Below are 21013 nucleotides of genomic sequence, written 5' to 3'. Positions count from 1 at the left end.
ACGATGACTTCATAAATCTCAAGATGATATGCCGGCTCAGTCTTTCGGAGACGCTCATAGGAATAGGGTGTGCGTGTGTGCGTTCATAGGGATGAGTGTATGCGTGTGTATATGAGCGCTTGTTTCTGTTCTGATGTTAGAAAAATTCAGACGCAGTAGATACGGAGCGACCCAGCATTATTTTAAGTGAAAAAACAATGTAACTATCTTCTGGTGTTTATAAAATAAACCATGATGGCTTTCTCTAGAAATACAAAATATAAAAGTTGCATATAAAATGAATAAGAAATTAGACAGGACGAACTTGATACATTCACTTATACTTGGTGGCATCCATGCCATTTTCATTCCCCAACAAATTGATTTACATGTGAACAATCATCATCATCATCATCAACATCATAGCCCTGTCATCAACACCATCTAATTCATCTTACTAAACCAAAAACCAGAACGAAGAACAAAAATGAAGTGATAGGCAGAGTCGCTTGTACTCCATCTCCATCTGTCCAAGAGAAAAGGAAGCCACCGACCGAGAACAACCAATCCATAACTTGTTGTGAGTGATCAGTCTAATTGACAACTACCAAGTCATCATCTGTGTATATATGGTTGTACGATGAGTCCATATCATGCACGACAAGCTTCTCGGCGGTGACGCTAGTGCCGGTGGCGTTGTTGAACATGTAGACCCCCGCTGCCGCGTAGATGGCCTCGGTCGGGTATGCCCTCGACGTTGCCGTCAACCTCCCGCCCATCGCGAAGCTCTGGACAATGGAGTGGTCCACGAGCACCCTGACGGAGAAATCCTCGCCGTCGAGCACCGGCACCGTGCTACCCACCACCCGCTTCACCACATCACTAGCGTGTGACGACCGCAACTCGTCGTGGCAGAAGTGAGTCCGAAGACCACCATCGAGGCCCTTGGACACATAGAAGTAGACTCCCGTCTGTTCGGTCAGGGCGCGGTTGGCGAGGACAAGAAGGCCGAAGGGCCCAAGCGCGCCGCGGGTGGCGGCGCCGCTGCTAGTGGTGCAGTTGTAGCTAACATCGGCCTCGTTGAGGGCCTCGATGGCGGAGGCATCGATGCGGAAGGTTGCCTCGATGTCAAGCTGAGCGGTCTGGTGGAGGTGGAGGGGGACGACGGAGCCGGCGCCAACGGTGAAGCCGCTGAGATCGGTGGTGTTGATGCGGAGGGTATCGAGCTCCTCCACGGGCCATTGGATGAGGTTCGTTCGGGTCTTCTCGTCAAGCTCCACCGTCCTCGGAATCGACTGCACGCACAACACACACCATTAAGTCAGTGGATCCAATAATTCAAAATAGTTAAGCCCATAGATTATGAGTGCACATTCACATCATGAACTTGAAGAAAAAACATGTCTGAAAATGATATTTGATTAATAAATATAAAGGGTCCCGTGCCCCGCACCTATTCCCATTAAAGAACATTACCGCACGAACAAAAAGGCTCCACATAAACAACATCAAGATTTTGAAGGAAGAAAGTCCTGGTTTGATTTGGTGCGGTTTGTTAGCTGGGACCGAACAAATCACTCCACGTGCGACTGACCAGGCATGCACATGATGTTTGTTTGTACTCGTATATGGTTGTTGAGCTACACTAGGGATGGTGAAATGGGCACTATATCGACAGTGCATTGGCTCTTGGAAGTTGCAACGAGATGGTGAAAGTGAGCAACGAAAACTAGTCCTGAAATTCAGCCGCCCGGCCGTCCTATCGACCAATGAGTATAACATATAATTAACCATTAATAATACAAGTAATTACTGGTTGAAGAAAAAAACATATTTTCTACGTTTCAAATTGAACGGCGTACTACGCTTGGGGCAAACTTTTTGACACGATGCAATATGCAATATATATATAAATTGAAAGGCAGAGACTGGTGCAATGTGTTCGCCATTTGGTGATGCAAGTTGGCATATGCGTCCATGCTTCCGGGGCAGTAAATTACTTTAGTAATTAACTAGATACCAAATCGAGCGTGCAGCCAAGGGAAGGGGCCGGCCATGTTCTCCAGATATGAAGCCTTTGACAGCTCAGCCAGAGAGCAACCCACAGCCTAGAGCCGTCCGTTATTACTAGTTTTTTACACAACAGAAAAGACAAACGACACCATGACTGCGACGCCGCACAGCTAGTGCTCTACGTACTGTTGTTATTACTGGCCCACCCAATATGCAAAACCAACGGTGCAGCTAATGATGTCGATCAATGATCATAAACGTAATAAGGTGATGTTTTAACACAATCATGTCAATGTGGTACTTTAGTTTGGGTGGGTGATGCTTTACCTGGAGGTTGGCCCACCCCTTGGTGATGTCGGCGCGCTCCGAGTCGGTCTCGCCGACGTACGCCCACACCACGCGCCGCTGCTTCACGGGGTCGTAGAAGGACTTGGACGCGTAGTACTTGCCCCAGTCGTACCGGAGCCCGACGCCGAGCTCCAGCTCCGTGTCGATCGGCGTCCACTTGTTGGCGGCGGCGTCGAACCGGCCCAGCGAGTACCAGTCGTGCCGGTCGTCGTCGCTGCTCTCCTTGAGCACGTACAGCACGTCCTCGGCCGTCGAGTTGTACATGTCGCTGGCCTTGCGGCCCCCGCCGACGGCGTAGAGGTCGATGCACTCGTACTCGCCGGTGCCCTTGGGGCCGCGGTACATGTACCCGGGCATCAGCTCGTAGCTGACGAAGTCCTTGGTCTTGTAGGAGAAGACGATGCCGGAGTGGTCCGAGTCGTTCTTGGAGCCGATGATGGTGCGCCACGTGCCGTCCGACTCGTCGAACCAGGCCGTGGTGGGGTCGCGGAAGTCCTTCATGCCGATGCCGGGGGGCGGGAACACGACGGGGTTGGCGGGGTGCTTCACCCACTCACGGAGGAGCGGGTCGCTCGGGTCGGCGGGCTCCGCGAGGCAGGTCACCTGCGCGAACGTCTCGGTGTTGCCCGTGTAGAGGAGGACGACCTTGCCGTCGGGGAGCACGGTGATGGAGCCGGTGAGGACGCCCTTGATGTCGTACCACTGGTCGGGCACCAGGGCCGGCGGGAGGTGGCGCCAGTGGATGAGGTCCTTGGACACGGCGTGGCCCCACACGATCTGGGGCTCCCACACGGAGCCCGACGGGTTGTATTGGTAGAAGAAGTGGTACCATCCGCCGTAGTACACCGGACCTGCCATGGATGCACGCAATGTGTTTCAGTCAATATATATTCCACAGGTGATGAATCTCTGAACAAGTAAGAATATTCGATCCATGGATTCGTTAGGTGGTGGGTGGCGCTTACCGTTGGGATCTGCATGATGTCGCCGGAGAATGCCGCCGCCGGGGAGCAAACAAAACAGGAAGCAGAGGCAGCGAGGTCAGTTTCTCGATCAAAGTAACCACGCCGGAGAAAAGAAGAAGAAATCTGGATCTCAAGATTGAATCGAGCGGAGAATGAACTGGGGCAGGATATACCGTTCTGGTAGTACTTGTCCGGCTGGAAATGGTAGCCGGTGCGCTGCCACTGCAGCATGGCGTTGCTCCACGGGAACCCGCCGTTGGCGGAGTAGGCCCCCGACGTCTTCTCCGACACGCCGTGCTCCTTGCCCCTGCTCCTCGGGAACCCCGTCGCCGAGGTCGCCGGCACGGAGGCGGCCACCGCGTCACGGCCCGCCCCGCCGGCGCCGAAGACCGCGGCGGCCACGACGAGCGCCACCACGGCCGAGGCGGCCAGGACGGCGGCGCACGCGCGCCACCTCAGGCCACCGCCGGCCCGCTGCTCCTCCTGGCCCTGCTTGGCGTCGGCGGAGGAGGACGGCAGCTGCTCGTAGGCGGCGTACGGCAGCGGCGGCGTGCCGGGGATGAGTATGACGCGAGACGAGTCCATGGCGCCGCCGCTGCTCAGTGGCCCGATGATCCCGAGGTAACTCGGTAGATTCTTTTCTGACCGATGGATGGGTGGTGGCTTCAGTCGGGGAGCGAGGGAGATTTATAGCTGGGGTTCGGGGGTAAAGATGGGATTTTTATTTTTTTGGGGGGTGGAACCAGCTGGGTTTTTTCGTAGGGTTTTGGCATCCACCGTCCGTTACAAAACAAAAACACCTCACACTTAGTTTTTGCTTTTGCGATGACACCTCACACTTAGTTGCACATGCTCTTTGTTCTTGTGTTCATGGCAATGAGAAGGCATTGCTCTTGGGCCTCTGCCTTTTACTTGGAAAAAATATCTACAAACAAGATGGCCCCATAAGATCGGCAGATCCTCCCGCCGCGGTTCCTTTTAGTACGTGGTTGCGATTCATCACGATCACATTTTAGAAAGAAAAAAAATACGTGCAGATGTAAAAGCTTGTGTTCTCAGTGCCCGCAAAAATTTGCAAGCCAAGAAATTAAACGTTCATGTCATGTAGCATCAAAACACATGTTCCATGCTTATGAAAAATCACTAGAGCATTGTTTTTTTAGGGCATACACCTTATGTTTAAAAGGATTTGTCGCCTCGTCTTCCTTTGAGAAATTGCATGTTCCAAAGATTCTTGTTGAGTTCGTTAAGGAAACAATTAATGGTTGTTTGTAAAAGGGAGTGAGGGAGTCCCGGATTAGGGGGTGTCCGGATAGCCAGACTACCATCATCGGCCGAACTATCATCGGCCGGACTATCATCATCATCGACCGGACTCCAAGACTATGAAGATACAAGATTGAAGACTTCGTCCCGTGTCCGGATGGGACTTTCCTTGGCGTGGAAGGCAAGCTTGGCGATACGGATACGTAGATCTCCTACTATTGTAACCGACTCTATGTAACCCTAGCCCTCTCCGGTGTCTATATAAACCGGATGGCTCTAGTCCGTAGGACACAACAACAACCATTACAATCATACCATAGGCTAGCTTCTAGGGTTTAGCCTCCTTGATCTCGTGGTAGATCCACTCTTGTAAACATCCACAATATCAATATCAATCAAGCAGGACGTAGGGTTTTACCTCCATCAAGAGGACCCGAACCTGGGTAAAACATCGTGTCCCTTGTCTCCTGTTACCATCCGCCTAGACGCACAGTTCGGGACCCCCTACCCGAGATCCGCCGGTTTTGACACCGACATTGGTGCTTTCATTGAGAGTTCCTCTGTGTCGTCACCGATAGGCTTGATGGCCTCTTCAATCGACAACGACTCAGTCCTGGGTGAGACTTTTCTCCCCGGACAGATCTTCGTATTCGGCGGCTTCGCACTGCGGGCCAACTCACTTGGCCATCTGGAGCAGATCGAAAGCTACGCCCCTAGCCGCCAGGTCGGGTTCGGAAGCCTAAACTTCACGGCCGATATCCGCGGGGACTTGATCTTAGATGGATCTGAGCCACAGCCGAGCGTGCCGCGCTGTCACGATGGGCACGACCTAACTCTGCCGCCGGACAGCACCTTGGAGGCCGCACACGAATCCACTCCGACCCATAGTCCGGAGCCGATCGCTCAGATCGAGGACGGATGGCTGGACACCGCCTCGGGAGCTGCAACTTCTACGGCGATGGAGCCGAACACTTACCTTATCCCGCATAAAGCTCATGACTCCGAGGTGTCGGACTCTCTGCCGGACTCCGAACCTCCTGCGCCCCTGCCAGTTGAATCCGACTGGGCGCCGATCATGGAATTCACCGCTGCGGACATCTTTCAGCACTCACCCTTCGGCGATATCTTAAATTCGCTGAAGCATCTCTCGCTATCCGGAGAGCCCTGGCCGAACTACGGCCAGGATGGTTGGGACGCGGACGACGAAGAAATTCAGAGCCCACCCACCACCCACTTCGTAGCCACCGTCGACGATCTAACCAACGTACTCGACTACGACTCCGAAGACATCGACGGTATGGACGACAATGCCGGAGACTATCAAGAACCAGTGCCTACAGGGCACTGGAAGACCACCTCATCATACGACATATATATGGTGGACACCCCAAAAGATGGGGACGGCGAAGAAGCAACGGAGGCCGATTCCTTAAAGAAACAGCCCAAGCGCCGACATCAGCGGCGCCGCTCTAAATCCCGCCACAGCAAGAATAGAGATTCCGGCACAGGAGATAATAACACCCCAGAAAGTGCCGAAGACAACCCCCTCCAGCACGATCCAGCGCAGGAGGAGGCAGAAGCAAGCCCTCACGAGAGGGCGGCAGACGAAGAGGTCGAGGATGATAATTACTTACCTCCCTCCGGAGACGAGGCAAGCCTCGACGACGACGAATTCGTCGTGCCTGAGGATCCCGTCGAACAAGAGCGTTTCAGACGCAGGCTAATGGCCACGACAAACAGCCTAAAGAAAAAGCAGCAACGGCTTCAAGCTGATCAAGACCTACTGGCTGACAGATGGACCGAGGTCCTCGCGGCCGAAGAGTATGAACTCGAACGCCCCTCCAAAAGTTACCCAAAACGCAAGTTGCTCCCCCGACTAGAGGAGGAAGCGTACAAACCTGCATCACCAGCGCACAATACGGCAGACCGACCACCTCGTGGCCGCGACAGAGAGGCGTGCAAGCCCTCCACCAAAACCGTACCCCGGCACCGCTCAAAAAGCATGAAGCCACGGGGGAACGCGCCGGAATTGCGGGATATATTGGAGGACAAGGCAAGACAATCCAGATCTATCTATGGATCACGTGGGCGCCCCAAGACCCACGACGAATACCGCCGCGCCGGATACAACTACTCCGGCCGGGCAGAACACAGCAGACAACGCTCTCTCGAGCTACGTCGCGATATTGCTCAATACAGAGGCGCTGCGCACCCACTATGCTTCACTGACGAAGTAATGGATCATCAAATCCCTGAAGGGTTTAAACCCGTTAATATCGAATCCTACGATGGCACAACAGACCCCGCGGTTTGGATTGAGGATTATCTCCTCCATATACATATGGCCCGCGGCGACGATCTTCACGCCATCAAATATCTCCCGCTCAAGCTTAAAGGACCAGCTCGGCATTGGCTTAACAGCCTGCCCACAGAGTCAATTGGATGCTGGGAAGACCTGGAAGTCGCATTCCTCGACAACTTCCAGGGCACGTATGTGCGACCACCGGATGCAGATGACCTAAGCCACATAATCCAGCAGCCAGACGAATCGGCCAGGCAATTCTGGACACGGTTCTTAACAAAGAAAAATCAAATCGTCGACTGTCCGGATGCAGAGGCCCTCGCTACCTTCAAACATAACATCCGCGATGAGTGGCTGGCCCGGCACCTAGGACAGGAAAAGCCGAAATCCATGGCAGCCCTCACATCACTCATGACCCGCTTCTGTGCGGGAGAGGATAGCTGGCTAGCTCGCAGCAACAACCTCAGCAAAAGCACTGGCAGTCCGGATACCAAGGACCGCAATGGCAGGTCGCGTCGAAACAAAAACAAACGCCGCATTAACGGCGACAGCAATGAGGATACGGCAGTCAACGCCGGATTCCGAGGCTCCAAGCCCGGTCAACGGAAGAAGCCATTCAAAAGAACCACCCCGGGCCCGTCCAATTTGGACCGAATACTCGACCGCTCCTGTCAAATACATGGAACCCCCGAAAAGCCAGCTAACGACACCAACAGAGATTGTTGGATATTCAAGCAGGCAGGCAAATTAATCGCCGAAAACAATGATAAGGGGCTACACAGCGATGACGAGGAAGAGACCCGGCCGCCGAACAACAGAGTACAAAAGGTATTCCCCCCTCAAGTTCGGACGGTAAATATGATATACGCAACGCATATACCCAAGAGGGAGCGGAAGCGTGCACTAAGGGACGTATACGCGATGGAGCCAGTCGCCCCAAAATTCAACCCATGGTCCTCTTGCCCGATCACTTTCGATCGAAGAGACCATCCGACTAGTATCCGCCATGGCGGATTCGCCGCATTGGTTTTAGACCCAATCGTCGATGGATTTCACCTCACGAGAGTCCTGATGGACGGCGGCAGTAGCCTGAACCTGCTTTATCAGGATACAGTGCGAAAGATGGGCATAGACCCTTCAAGGATTAAACCTACAAAGACAACCTTCAAAGGCGTCATACCAGGTGTCGAGGCCAGTTGTACAGGCTCAGTTACACTGGAAGTGGTCTTCGGATCCCTGGATAATTTCCGAAGCGAGGAGTTAATCTTCGACATAGTCCCATTCCGCAGTGGCTATCACGCTATGCTCGGACGAACCGCGTTCGCAAAGTTCAACGTGGTGCCGCATTATGCATACCTTAAGCTCAAGATGCCAGGCCCTCGTGGAGTCATCACGGTCAATGGAAACACGGAACGCTCCCTCTGAACGGAGGAACATACAGCGGCTCTCGCTGCAGAAGTACAGAGCAGCCTTTTAAGGCAATTTTCGAGTCCGTCCGTTAAACGACCGGACACGGCCAAACGCGCCTGGAGCAACATCAACCAAGACCACCTGGCACGTTCCGAGCACGCATAGCAATGCGGCCTCAACCCTAGCCCTCGCACAATTGTAAGACAAACTCTCTGCGTACATAATTACGCCCTGGGGATACCATGGGCATAGGGGGAGAGGCACAAACACAACAGACCCAGAGTGCGGTTCGACCACACCAGGGGCTCCCAAGTGTGTCGCTCTTTTTATCTTTTATTTCTCTCTTTTTTATACATAACTCTGTCCGGCGGCGAACCTGCCGAACTCATGATGCAACAGCCAGAGAGGGACAAAGGCTGCGACGAACACTCAGGTGGTCTCCATTACGAGCATTAAATTTGTTAAATACACCATTCCGCGGCCTACCCCTGGAGGGAGACGCCTTTAATTCGTCCAATCCCTTGCTTTCCGCACTATTTGTATCATTCCGCACTCATAGCAAATCTTCTCGAATAAAATGCAGCACTTTTTGCCCATAATTGCATTACCTTATATATATATGTTCATTTACGTCATGTTGCATCCGTACATTTTGGTACGGCGAAATACACCAGGGGCTTATGTTCCCCGCATTATGGTGTGATAAAGTCCGCACACTTTCACAAGTGCGGCACCTCGAACTTATAGCATTATATGAATCGGCTCCGAATCATGTCTTGGGTCAATAGTTGGGTTTGCCCGGCTCCCATGTTTGGCACCTTACGTTCCGTTCTATCGGCTAAGGTAGCACCGGGAGAACCACTGCGATTGCGCCCCGGTTGAGCCGGGTTAACGCCTCAGTGGAGAAAGCTAAAACTGACTGTCATGATAAGGCGAGAGATTGGTCGCTGTTCGAGAGGTCTTTTCGGGTCCTTAAAGACCTACGCCGCTTCGAGCGAAGTACCGGATAATGTCCGACGAAGGCGTGGATAGCGCCCCGAATTCGGTCTTCCGAATACTAGGGGCTTCGCCAAAATTTAAAATTATAGAATTCTATGGCTAAGTGAGAGTGTTCAAGCACTATAAGTCCGGTTGCCTTGTTCGTTGTGTTGAGCGCCTCCCTAGATGGACCCAAAAATGGGAACAAGAGTGCTCAAGTTTATCCCGAACACCCCAGCACTCGTGGCATGGGGGCTGAAGCCGACGACTTGCCATCTCTCAGATTTAATAAACGGCCGCACAGAAGGTAATATTTTAAATTAACAAGCGGTTCTTAGCGCATATGAACAAAGTTTTCAGCGCACAGGATAACACATTGCGAATTTACTCAATAATTACATCCCTGGGGCACTCATCCGCAATCTTGCGGGCACCCTTCAGGACAGTCTTATAGTACATCTCGGGCGTACGATATTCCTTGCCCGCTGGTGGCGCGTCAGTGATTAGCTTCTCCGCATCCAGCTTGCCCCAATGCACCTTTGCGCAGGCAAGGGCCCGACGAGCACCTTCAATACAGGCGGAGCGCTTGATAACCTCCACCCAGGGGCACGCATCCACTAACCGTCGCACGAGGCCGAAGTACCTCCCAGGCATGGCCTCTCCAGGCCACAGCCGGACTATGAGGCCCTTCATGGCCTGCTCGGCCACCTTGTGGAGCTCGACCAGCTGCTTCAGCTGGTCGCTAGGGGGCACCGGATGGCCGGCCTCAGCATACTGGGACCAGAAGACCTTCTCCGTTGAGCTCCCTTCCTCGGCTCGGTAGAATGCGGCGGCATCAGACACGCTGCAAGGCAGATCTGCAAACGCCCCTGGAGAGCTCTGAATTCGGGTAAGTAACACGTAATTTACATTCACATGCTTGCTTTGCATGGAAAATGCCTTACCCACCGCTATCTTCCTCACCAACTCAATCTCCTGAAGGGACTTATGGGCATCGGCCTTGGCAGTTTTGGCACTTTCGAGAGCCGAGGCAAGCTCGGACTCTCGAGTCTTTGAGTCACGCTCCAAACTCTCATGCTTTTCCATGAGAGCCTAGAGCTCTTGCCGAACCACCGCCACCCGCGCCTCCTGCTTTTCTCGCTCTGCCCGTTCTGCGGCCGCATTGCGTTCAGCTGCGGACACGGCCTCCTTCAGGGTCACCACCTCGTTCGTGGCCCCTGCAGTACCCATGTTATCCTTGTTATTTTTTGTTGCAACCTAAATCCTTTTCTGTAAGGTACAAGTTCAAAGAGGTGTTACTCACCTTCTTTGTCCTGGAGCTGCTTCTTGGCGCGGCCGAGCTCTTGCTCGGACCGCTCGAGCTCCTGCTTCAAAGCACCGACCTCCGCAGTCAGTGCGGCAGAGGTCAGCATCGCAGCCTGCAACCCATATTGACATAATTTTTTAGCAACCCTGCGTATATCTTCTTTTCTTTCAGATCCTCAGTACGGCTTTTCTTTCCGAACACCGAACCGAGCATCAGGGGCTACTGTCTATGCGGTATTACATTGCATATTTTTAACTTCTTACCTCAAAGCCTGATAGAAGGCTATTGCAGGCTTCGGTCAGCCCGCTCTTGGCAAGCTGTACCTTCTGAATCACCGCACTCATAATTGTGCGATGTTCTTTCTCGATGGAAGCGCTCTGCAGCGCCTCCAACAAATTGTCCGGTGCCTCCGGTTGGATGGAAGCTGCCGGCGTCACAGTCTTGCCCTTCGTGCGAAGGGGCCGCCGGCCGGACTCCGGAACCACTGCGGGTTCTGATGTGGAGTCCGGCGCAAAGTCCGGGAGGCCGCCTTGTGGCGCCTCCGGAGCCTCCCCCTGATGGGTCCCTTCTTTGGATCCCACCTCGGCGTCCTTGGTGTCGCGAGGGGTGGAGGCGGTCGGGATGGAGTCTACATCCGACGGAGCCAACGACCCGCTCAATGAAGCGGGGAGATCATCATTGGCCGGACTACAGGCAGCATGCGGCATCAGAATGACACTATGTGACGCAGAAAAAGATATTATAAATCATTCAGGAATCTGGATACTTATGATCTCGCCGGAGGCCTGGCCCTTGAAGGCCATTCTTCCTCGCCAACGTTGATGTTGGCGGAGCTGTCCGGGGGAATAGTCCTTCCCCTCTTGGACCCTTCGGCCTCCCCTGTTGGGGAAGCGTTCCTCTTCCTCTCTCCCTCCTCTGGGAGAGAGTCCTCTTTCTCCTCCTCGTTTTCGGGGGAGGAGTCCGCCCCGGAGTCGTCGGACACCTGAAAACGGGAACTCTTTCAAGCACCCGTGGCCTCCTTCTTGGCCATCTTCTCCGGCACCACGTGCGGTGCCGGAACCAGCAGCCTCGCTAGATGGGCGTCTACTGGGTTTTCTGGCATAGGAGCCGAGCAGATAATCTGCTCCGCCTTCCTCATCCAGTCCTGTCAAAGGAAAAGGGGAAATTAAAACCCGCATAGAGTCAAACTATGAAAAGCAAGTGTCCCGTAAAGGGGTAGAATCACTTACCTCGTCGGCTTGACGCTGCGAGCGAAATCCGCGATCTTCAGTCGCGGATGCGGGGGCTTCGGCGCCCTTAAACAGCACCCTCCAGGCGCCTTCGTACGTCATGTCGAAGAGCCCGCTCAGCGCCTGGTGCTGCTCCGGATTGAACTCCCATAGATTGAATGCCCCTTCCTGGCATGGGAGAATCCGGCGGACGAGCATGACTTGGACCACGTTAACCAGCCTGAGCTTCTTCACCAGCTTCTGGATATAGGCTTGGAGTCCCGTCAGCTCCTCCGAACTACCCCACAGCAAGCCCTTCTCTTTCCAGGAGGTGAGCTGCGTGGGGATACCATATCTGAACTCGGGGGCCGCCGCCCACATAGGGTCGCGCGGCTCGGTGATATAGAACCACCCCGATTGCCACCCCTTGACGGATTCCATGAAGGCCCCTTCGAACCAAAGGACGTTGGGCATCTTGCCCAACATGGTGCCTCCGCACTCCGCTTGAGTGCCCTTCACTACCTTCGGCTTGACATTGAAGGTCTTGAGCCACAAGCCGAAGTGGGGCTGGATGCAGAGGAAGGCCTCGCACACGACGATAAACGCCGAGATGTTGAGGATGAAGTTCGGCGCCAGATCATGGAAATCCAGGCCGTAGTAGAACATGAGCCCCCGGACAAAGGGGTGAAGTGGAAAGCCCAGTCCGCGGAGGAAGTGGGGAAGAAAAACGACCCTCTCATGGGGCCTGGGGGTGGGGATGAGCTGCCCCTCGTCGGGCAGCCGGTGCGCAATGTCGCCGGACAGGTAGCCGGCGCTGCGCAGTCTTTCGATGTGCTCCTCCATAACGGAGGAGGTCATCCACTTGCCTCCCACTCCAGACATGACTGGGGAAGGTTGATACGAGATGTGCGGGCTTGGGCACTGGAGCTCGAGTGCGCGGAGATGGATAAGCAAAGGAGGAAGAAGGCGTAGGTGAAAAGGTGAATCCTTATCCCTTATATGGGCGGGCAAAGTCTACACGTCCCCCACCGGCCTGGTAAAACTCGCTTATCCCCCAAGCATCGCCATCAATGGCGCGGTTGGGTTACCCACGTCCGTATTGATGAGAATCCCGGATTAAGGGGGAACACGATCTCTGCTTCAACAAGACGTGCCAAGGAAACCGCTTCGCTAAATGCGCTGAGGTGGTAGAGTAAAAAACGATTCAAGTAATGGCTTGGTAGTGGCGTGACGTCATGCCGCAAAAAACGTCAGAAGATTGAACTTGTGTATATATTATTCTCTCTACGGTGGAATGTGGAATTTATTTTGCAGAGCCAGACACTATCCTGGTGTTCACAATCTTCTATCATTCGGAGGAGGAACCTGCCTTGCAATGCCAAGCAATATACGCGCCGGACTTATCGTCATTGAAGCCTGGTTCAGGGGCTACTAAGGGAGTCCTGGATTAGGGGGTGTCCGGATAGCCGGACTACCATCATCGGCCGAACTATCATCGGCCGGACTATCATCATCATCGACCGGACTCCAAGACTATGAAGATACAAGATTGAAGACTTCGTCCCATGTCCGGATGGGACTTTCCTTGGCGTGGAAGGCAAGCTTGGCGATACGGATACGTAGATCTCCTACTATTGTAACCGACTCTATGTAACCCTAGCCCTCTCCGGTGTCTATATAAACCGGATGGCTCTAGTCCGTAGGACACAACAACAACCATTACAATCATACCATAGGCTAGCTTCTAGGGTTTAGCCTCCTTGATCTCGTGATAGATCCACTCTTGTAAACATCCACAATATCAATATCAATCAAGCAGGACGTAGGGTTTTACCTCCATCAAGAGGGCCCGAACCTGGGTAAACCATCGTGTCCCTTGTCTCCTGTTACCATCCGCCTAGACGCACAGTTCGGGACCCCCTACCCGAGATCCGCCGGTTTTGACACCGACAGGGAGTGTGTAGATGCAAAAGGTGAGCACCGTCGTATTGTCCTCTCTCGGGAGATCTACGAATGTAGTGTTGTATAACCCCATAGTCGGGACAATAGGCCACCAAGAAAGAATGGGTGGACGAAAGCGTGGGTCTATTTCATGGTTTTTTCGTCGCATAAGATTTTTTTTCCAAAGAGGTTATGATCAAACTGCATTGAAAAAGAACACATGTTTTTGCACCGGACTCAGGCGTGTCTGCTATGAGACATTGCATATGACGACACGAAAGCACTACTGAACACCGATATTTCAAAGAAAAATAAATTGGTCCAGAAACTAAACTTGTTGAAGAGGTTATGAGCAACTATATTGAAAAGGAACACATGTGTGATGGCAAGAGACTCTTGCATGGCCGGAAATAAATGCTCCATATGACGACACGATGCCAGTAGTGAATGTGATAATACATTGTTTTTGCTTTTAGTTTTCAGGGGCATGCACCTTAAGTTTTTTTTTGCGAAAAAACTTCCAATCTATTCATCTTCAATCATGGCAGTACAACGAATATCAAAAATAAAAATTACATTCAGATTCGTAGACCACCTAGCGACGACTACAAGCACCGAGGCGAGCCAAAGGCGCGCCGCCGTCATCGCCCCTCCATTGCCGGAGCCGGGCAAAACTTGTTGTAGTAGACAGTCGGGAAGTCGTCGTGCTAAGGCCCCATAGGACCAGCACCCCAGAACAACAATCGCCGCTGATGAAAAATAATGTAGATCGGAAGGATCTAAACCAAAGACACACGAGCGTAGACGAACAACGACGAGTTTTCAGGGGCATGTACCTTAAGTTTTTCGAGGATTTCTTTCTTTTGATGACAGTTGCTTGTCTACGAGATTATCATCAACATTTTTTAAGAAGGAAATTATGTTTGTTTGTGATGAGGAATGTGTAGATGCAAAAGCTTACCACCACCATATGCGTCAATCAATCTGATTATCACCGCATAAAAAGAATAAAACAAATGGAGGAAGTTCTAACCGATCGAGTACCGAACGTACGGCACCTTCGAGTTCTGCACACGTTCAACGCGATGACATCCCTCGAGCTCTTGATCCAGCAGAGGGTCGAGAGAGTAGATGAGTTCCGTCAGCACGATGGTGTGGTGACGGTGATGGTGAAGTGATCCGCGCAGGGCTTCGCGTAAGCACTACGAAGATATGACCGTGGGAGTAAACGGTGGAGGGGGGCGCCACACATGGCTAACAATTGTCTGGGTGTGCTAGGGGTGACCCCCCCCCCCCACACATATATGTAGGTGGGAGGGAGAGGGGAGAGGCCAAGAGGCGCACCAAGTAGGACCAAATCCTACTTGGGTTCCTCCTAGCTAGGACGGCCGCCCCCCTCCCCTTCCTTATTTACCGGAGGGGGAAGGAAAGAGGAGGGAGGAGGGAAGGAAGGAGGAGTCCGAATCCCCCCTTTCCTTCTCCTTCCCCTCTTTCCTTCCCCTCCGGTTCTGCCCATATTAAAGGAAATATGCCCTAGAGGCAATAATAGAGTTGTTATTTATATTTCCTTATTTTATGATAAATGTTTATTATTCATGTTAGAATTGTATTAACCGGAAACTTAGTACATGTGTGAATACATAGACAAAACATAGTGTCCCTAGAATGCCTCTACTTGACTAACTCGTTAATTAAAGATGGTTATGTTTCCTAACCATAGACATGTGTTGTCATTTGATGAACTGGATCACATCATTAGGAGAATGATGTGATGGACAAGACCCATCCATTAGCTTAGCATTATGATCGTTATAGTTTTATTGCTACCGCTTTCTTCATGACTTATACATGTTCCTTTGACTATGAGATTATGCAACTCCCAAATACCGGAGGAACACCTTGTGCTCTATCAAACGTAACAACGTAACCAGGTGATTATAAAGATGCTCTACAGGTGTCTCTGAAGGTGTTTGTTGGGTTGGCATAGATCGAGATAAGGATTTGCCACTCTGTGTATCGGAGGGGTATCTCTGGGCCCACTCGGTAATACACATCACTGTAAGCCTTGCAAGCCTTGCAAGTAATGAGTTAGTTGTGGGATGATGTATTACGTAACGAGTAAAGAGACTTGCCGGTAATGAGATTGAACTAGGTATTAAGATACCGACGATCAAATCTCGGGCAAGTAACATACCGATGACAAAGGGAACAACGTATGTTGTTATGCGTTTTGACCGATAAAGATCTTCGTAGAATATGTAGGAACCAATATGAGCATCCAGGTTCCGCTATTGGTTATTGACCGGAGAGGTCTCGGTCATGTCTACATACTTCTCGAACCCGTAGGGTTCGCACGCTTAACGTTCGATGACAATTTGTATTATGAGTTATGTGATTTGATACGTCTCCAACGTATCTACTTTTCCAAACACTTTTGCCCTTGTTTTGGACTCTAACTTGCATGATTTGAATGAAACTAACCCGGACTGACGCTGTTTTCAGCAGAACTGCCATGATGTTGTTTTATGTGTAGAAAAGAAAAGTTCTCGGAATGTCCTGAAAATCCACGGAGGCACTTTTGGGAATTAATAATAATTTATGGGCGAAAGAAATACACCAGGGGGCCTAGGGCCTATCCATGAGACAGGGGGGCGCGCCCCCTATCTCGTGGGCCCCCTGGACCTCCACCGACCTCAACTCCAACTCCATATATTCTGTATCACGGAGAAAAAAAATCATAGATAAATTTTCATGGCGTTTTACGACATGGAGCCGCTGCCAAGCCCTAATCTCTCTCGGGAGGGCTGATCTGGAGTCCGTTCGGGGCTCCGGAGAGGGGGATTCGTCGCCGTCGTCATCATCAACCATCCTCCATCACCAATTTCATGATGCTCACCGCCGTGCGTGAGTAATTCCATCGTAGGCTTGCTGGACGGTGATGGGTTGGATGAGATTTACCATGTAATCAAGTTAGTTTTGTTAGGGTTTGATCCCTAGTATCCACTATGTTCTGAGATTGATGTTGCTATGACTTTGCTATGCTTAATGCTTGTCACTCGGGCCCGAGTGCCATGATTTCAGATCTGAACCTATTATGTTTTCATGAATATATGTGTGTTCTTGATCCTATCTTGCAAGTCTATAGTCACCTATTATGTGTTATGATCCGACAACCCCGAAGTGACAATAATTGGGATACTTCTCGGTGATGACCGTAGTTTGAGGAGTTCATGTATTCACTATGTGTTAATGTTTTGGTCCGGTTCTCTATTAAAAGGAGGCCTTAATATCCCTTAGTTTCCTCTAGGACCCCGCTGCCACGGGAGGGTAGGACAAAAGATGTCATGCAAGTTCTTTTCCATAAGCACGTATGACTATTTACGGAATATATGCCTACATTACATTGATGAATTGGAGCTAGTTCTGTGTCACCCTATGTTATAGCTATTACATGAGGAATCGCATCCGGCATAATTATCCATCACCGATCCATTGCCTACGAGCTTTTCATATATTGTTCTTCGCTTATTTACTTTTCCGTTGCTACTGTTACAACTACTACAAAAAACGCAAAACGTTTATCTTTACCTTTGCTACTGTTACCATTACTATCATACTACTTTGCTACTAAATACTTTGCTGCAGATACTAAGTTATCCAAGTGTGGTTGAATTGACAATTCAACTGCTAATACTCAAGAATATTCTTTGCCTCCCCTTGTGTCGAATCAATAAATTTGGGTTGTACTTCACCCTCGAAAGCTGTTGCGATCCTCTACACTTGTGGGTTATCATGATTTGATGACCGAAGTTTGTTCGGAGTCCCGGATGAGATCACAGACATGACGAGGAGTCTCAAAATGGTTGAGACATAAAGACTGATATATTGGACGATGTTATTCGGGCACCGGAAGAGTTCCGAGAGGTACCGGGTAAACACGGAGTGCCGGAGGGGTTACCGGAACCCCCGGGGGAAGCAATGGGCCATCATGGGCCACAAGGGAGAGAGAGGACAGCCCACAACGGGGTGGCGCACCCCCCATGGGGAGTCTGGATAGGACTAGGGGAGGGGGCACGACCCCCTTTCCCTCTTCCTCTCCCTCTCCCTTCCTTCTTCCCCCTTCCACCAAGTGGAATCCTACTAGGACTTGGAATCCTAGTAGGACTCCTCCCTCATGGCGCGCCCTACAGGGCCGGCCAACCTCCCCCTCTCCTCCTTTATATATGGGGGCAGGGGGCACCACAAAGCACAACAGACAATCTCTTAGCCGTGTGCGGTGCCCCCCTCCGCAGTTTAACACCTCGATCATATCGTCGTAGTGCTTAGGCGAAGCCCTGCGCGGGTAACTATGATACGTCCATTTTGCATCATGCTTTTATATCAATATTTATTGCATTATGGGCTGTTATTACACATTATATATCAATACCTATGGCTATTCTCTCTTATTTTATAAGGTTTACGGAATGCCAGCAGCTGGAATTCTAGCTGGAAAAGGAGCAAACATTGGAAACCTATTCTGCACTGCTCCAAAAGACCTGAAACTCCATGAAACTTCCTTTTGGAATTAATAAGAATTATTGAGCGGAAGAAACACCTCAGGGGGCCCACACCCTGGCCAGGAGGGTGGGGGGCGCACCCACCCCTATTGGGCGCGCCCCTGTCTCCTGGGCCCCCTGGTGGCCCTCCGGTGTCCATCTTATGCTATATGAAGGCTTTTACCCTGGAAAAAATCGTGGGCAAGCTTATGGGATGAAACTCCGCCGCCACGAGGCGGAACCTTGGCGGAACCAATCTAGAGCTCCGGAAGAGCTGTTCTGCTGGGGATACTTCCCTCCGGGAGGGGGAAATCATCACCATCGCCATCACCAACGATCCTCTAATCGGGAGGGAGTCAATCTCCATCAACATCTTCACCAGCACCATCTCCTCTCAAAACCCTAGTTCATCTCTTGTATCCAATCTTGTATCCAAACCACAAATTGGTACCTGTGGGTTGCTAGTAGTGTTGATTACTCCTTGTAGTTGATCCTTATTGGTTTACATGGTGGAAGATCATATGTTCAGATCCTTAATGCATATTATTACTCCTCTGATTATGAACATGAATATGCTTTATGATTAGTTACGTTTGTTCCTAAGGACATGGGTGAAGTCTTGCTATTAGTAGTCATGTGAATTTGGTGTCCGTTCGATATTTTGATGAGATGTATGTTGTCTTTCCTCTAGTGGTGTTATGTGAACGTTGACTACATGACACTTCACCATTATTTGGGCTTAGAGGAAGGCATTGGGAAGTAATAAGTAGATGATGGGTAGCTAGTGAAGGAAATATGCCCTAGAGGCAATAATAAAGTTATTATTTATTTCCTTATATCATGATAAATGTTTATTATTCATGCTAGAATACTACATGTCTGAATACATAGACAAACATAGTGTCACTAGTATGCCTCTACTTGACTAGCTCGTTTATCAAAGATGGTTATGTTTCCTAGCCATGGACAAAAGAGTTGTCATTTGATTAACGGGATCACATCATTAGGAGAATGATGTGATTGACTTGAACCATTCCATTAGCCTTAGCACTTGATCGTTTAGTATGTTGCTACTGCTTTCTTCATGACTTATACATGTTCCTATGACTATGAGATTATGCAACTCCCGTTTACCGGAGGAACACTTTGTGTGCTACCAAACGTCACAACGTAACCGGGTGATTATAAATGAGCTCTACAGGAGTCTCCGAAGGTACATGTTGGGTTGGCGTATTTCGAGATTAGGATTTGTCACTCCAATTGTCGGAGAGGTATCTTTGGGCCCACTCGGTAATACACATCACTGTAAGCCTTGCAAGCATTGCAACTAATGAGTTAGTTGTGGGATGATGTATTACGTAACGAGTAAAGAGACTTGCCGGTAACGAGATTGAACTAGGTATTAAGATACCGACGATCAAATCTCGGGCAAGTAACATACCGATGACAAAGGGAACAACGTATGTTGTTATGCGGTTTGACCGATAAAGATCTTCGTAGAATATGTGGGAGCCAATATGAGCATCCAGGTTCCGATATTGATTATTGACCGGAGGCATGTCTCGGTCATGTCTACATTGTTCTCGAACCCATAGGGTCCGCACGCTTAAGGTTTCGATGACAGTTATATTATGAGTTTATGAGTTTTGATGTACCGAAGGAGTTCGGAGTCCCGGATGAGATTGGGGACATGACGAGGAGTCTCGAAATGGTCGAGACGAAAAGATCGATATATTGGACGACTATATTCGGACTTCGGAAAGGTTCCGAGTGATTCGGGTATTTTTCGGAGTACCGGAGAGTTACGGGAATTCGTCGGGGAGTATATGGGCCTTATTGGGCCATACGGGAATAGAGGAGAAAGGCCAAAAGGAAGGAGGCGTGCGCCCCCCTTGGTCCGAATTGGACAAGGGGCGCAGCCCCCTTTTCCTTCCTCCTCCCCCCTCTTTCCTTCTCTCCTACTCCAACAAGGAAGGGGGGAGTCCTACTCCCAGTGGGAGGAGGACTCCTCCTGGCGCGCCACTCCTGGCCGGCCGACCCCCTTCCCCTGGATCCTTTATATACAGGGGCAGGGGGGCACCTCTAGATACAACAACTATGGTGCCCCCCTCCACCATAGTCCACCTCGATAATATTGTAGCGGTGCTTAGGCGAAGCCCTACAACCGTAGAACACCAAGATCGTCACCACGCTGTCGTGCTGACAGAACTCTCTCTCGACACTCGGCTGAATCGGAGTTCGAGGGACGTCATCGAGCAAAACGTGTGCTAGAACTCGGAGGTGCCGTAGTTTCGGTGCTTGATCGGTCGGGCCGTGAAGACGTACGACTACATCAACCGCGTTGTCATAATGCTTCCGCTTTCGATCTACGAGGGTACGTGGACAACACTCTCCCCTCTCGTTGCTATGCATCACCATGATCTTGCGTGTGCGTAGGCAATTTTTTGAAATTACTACGTTCCCCAAAAGTGGCATCCGAGCCAGGTTTTATGCGTAGATGTTATATGCACGAGTAGAACACAAGTGAGTTGTGGGCGATACAAGTCATACTGCTTACCAGCATGTCATACTTTAGTTTGGCGGTATTGTTGGATGAAGCGGCCCGGACCGACATTACGCGTACGCTTACGCGAGACTGGTTCTACCGACGTGCTTTGCACACAGGTGGCTGTCGGATGTCTGTTTCTCCAACTTTAGTTGAACCGAGTGTGGCTACGCCCGGTCCTTGTGAAGGTTAAAACAACACTAACTTGATGAAC

General features: G+C 51.0%; 1 protein-coding gene across 1 annotated transcript; it reads right to left on the bottom strand.

Annotated features, from left to right (window-relative positions):
* Nucleotides 1-308: 308 nt before the first annotated feature.
* Nucleotides 309-3961, bottom strand: LOC123088589 (sucrose:sucrose 1-fructosyltransferase). The gene is made up of 4 exons (XM_044510809.1): nt 3479-3961; nt 3306-3314; nt 2320-3191; nt 309-1274 (listed from the first exon to the last, which is right to left on the bottom strand). Exons 1-4 carry the CDS (start codon nt 3888-3890, stop codon nt 573-575), a joined length of 1995 nt encoding a protein of 664 aa, XP_044366744.1. The 5' UTR covers nt 3891-3961; the 3' UTR covers nt 309-572.
* Nucleotides 3962-21013: the final 17052 nt, after the last annotated feature.

This window comes from Triticum aestivum, chromosome 4A, assembly GCF_018294505.1.
Source record: "Triticum aestivum cultivar Chinese Spring chromosome 4A, IWGSC CS RefSeq v2.1, whole genome shotgun sequence".
Taxonomy (NCBI): domain Eukaryota; kingdom Viridiplantae; phylum Streptophyta; class Magnoliopsida; order Poales; family Poaceae; genus Triticum; species Triticum aestivum.
The sequence above is the reverse complement of the archived record's forward strand: the minus strand, read 5'-3'. Positions and strand labels throughout refer to the sequence as shown.

Coding starts and splice junctions, on each gene's coding strand:
- LOC123088589 (XM_044510809.1), bottom strand. CDS start 3,890: ATGGACTCGTCTCGCGTCATACTCATCCCCGGCACGCCGCCGCTGCCG. Junction 1,275..2,319: donor AGGGGTGGGCCAACCTCCAG/GTAAAGCATCAC, acceptor TTGTGCGTGCAG/TCGATTCCGAGGACGGTGGA.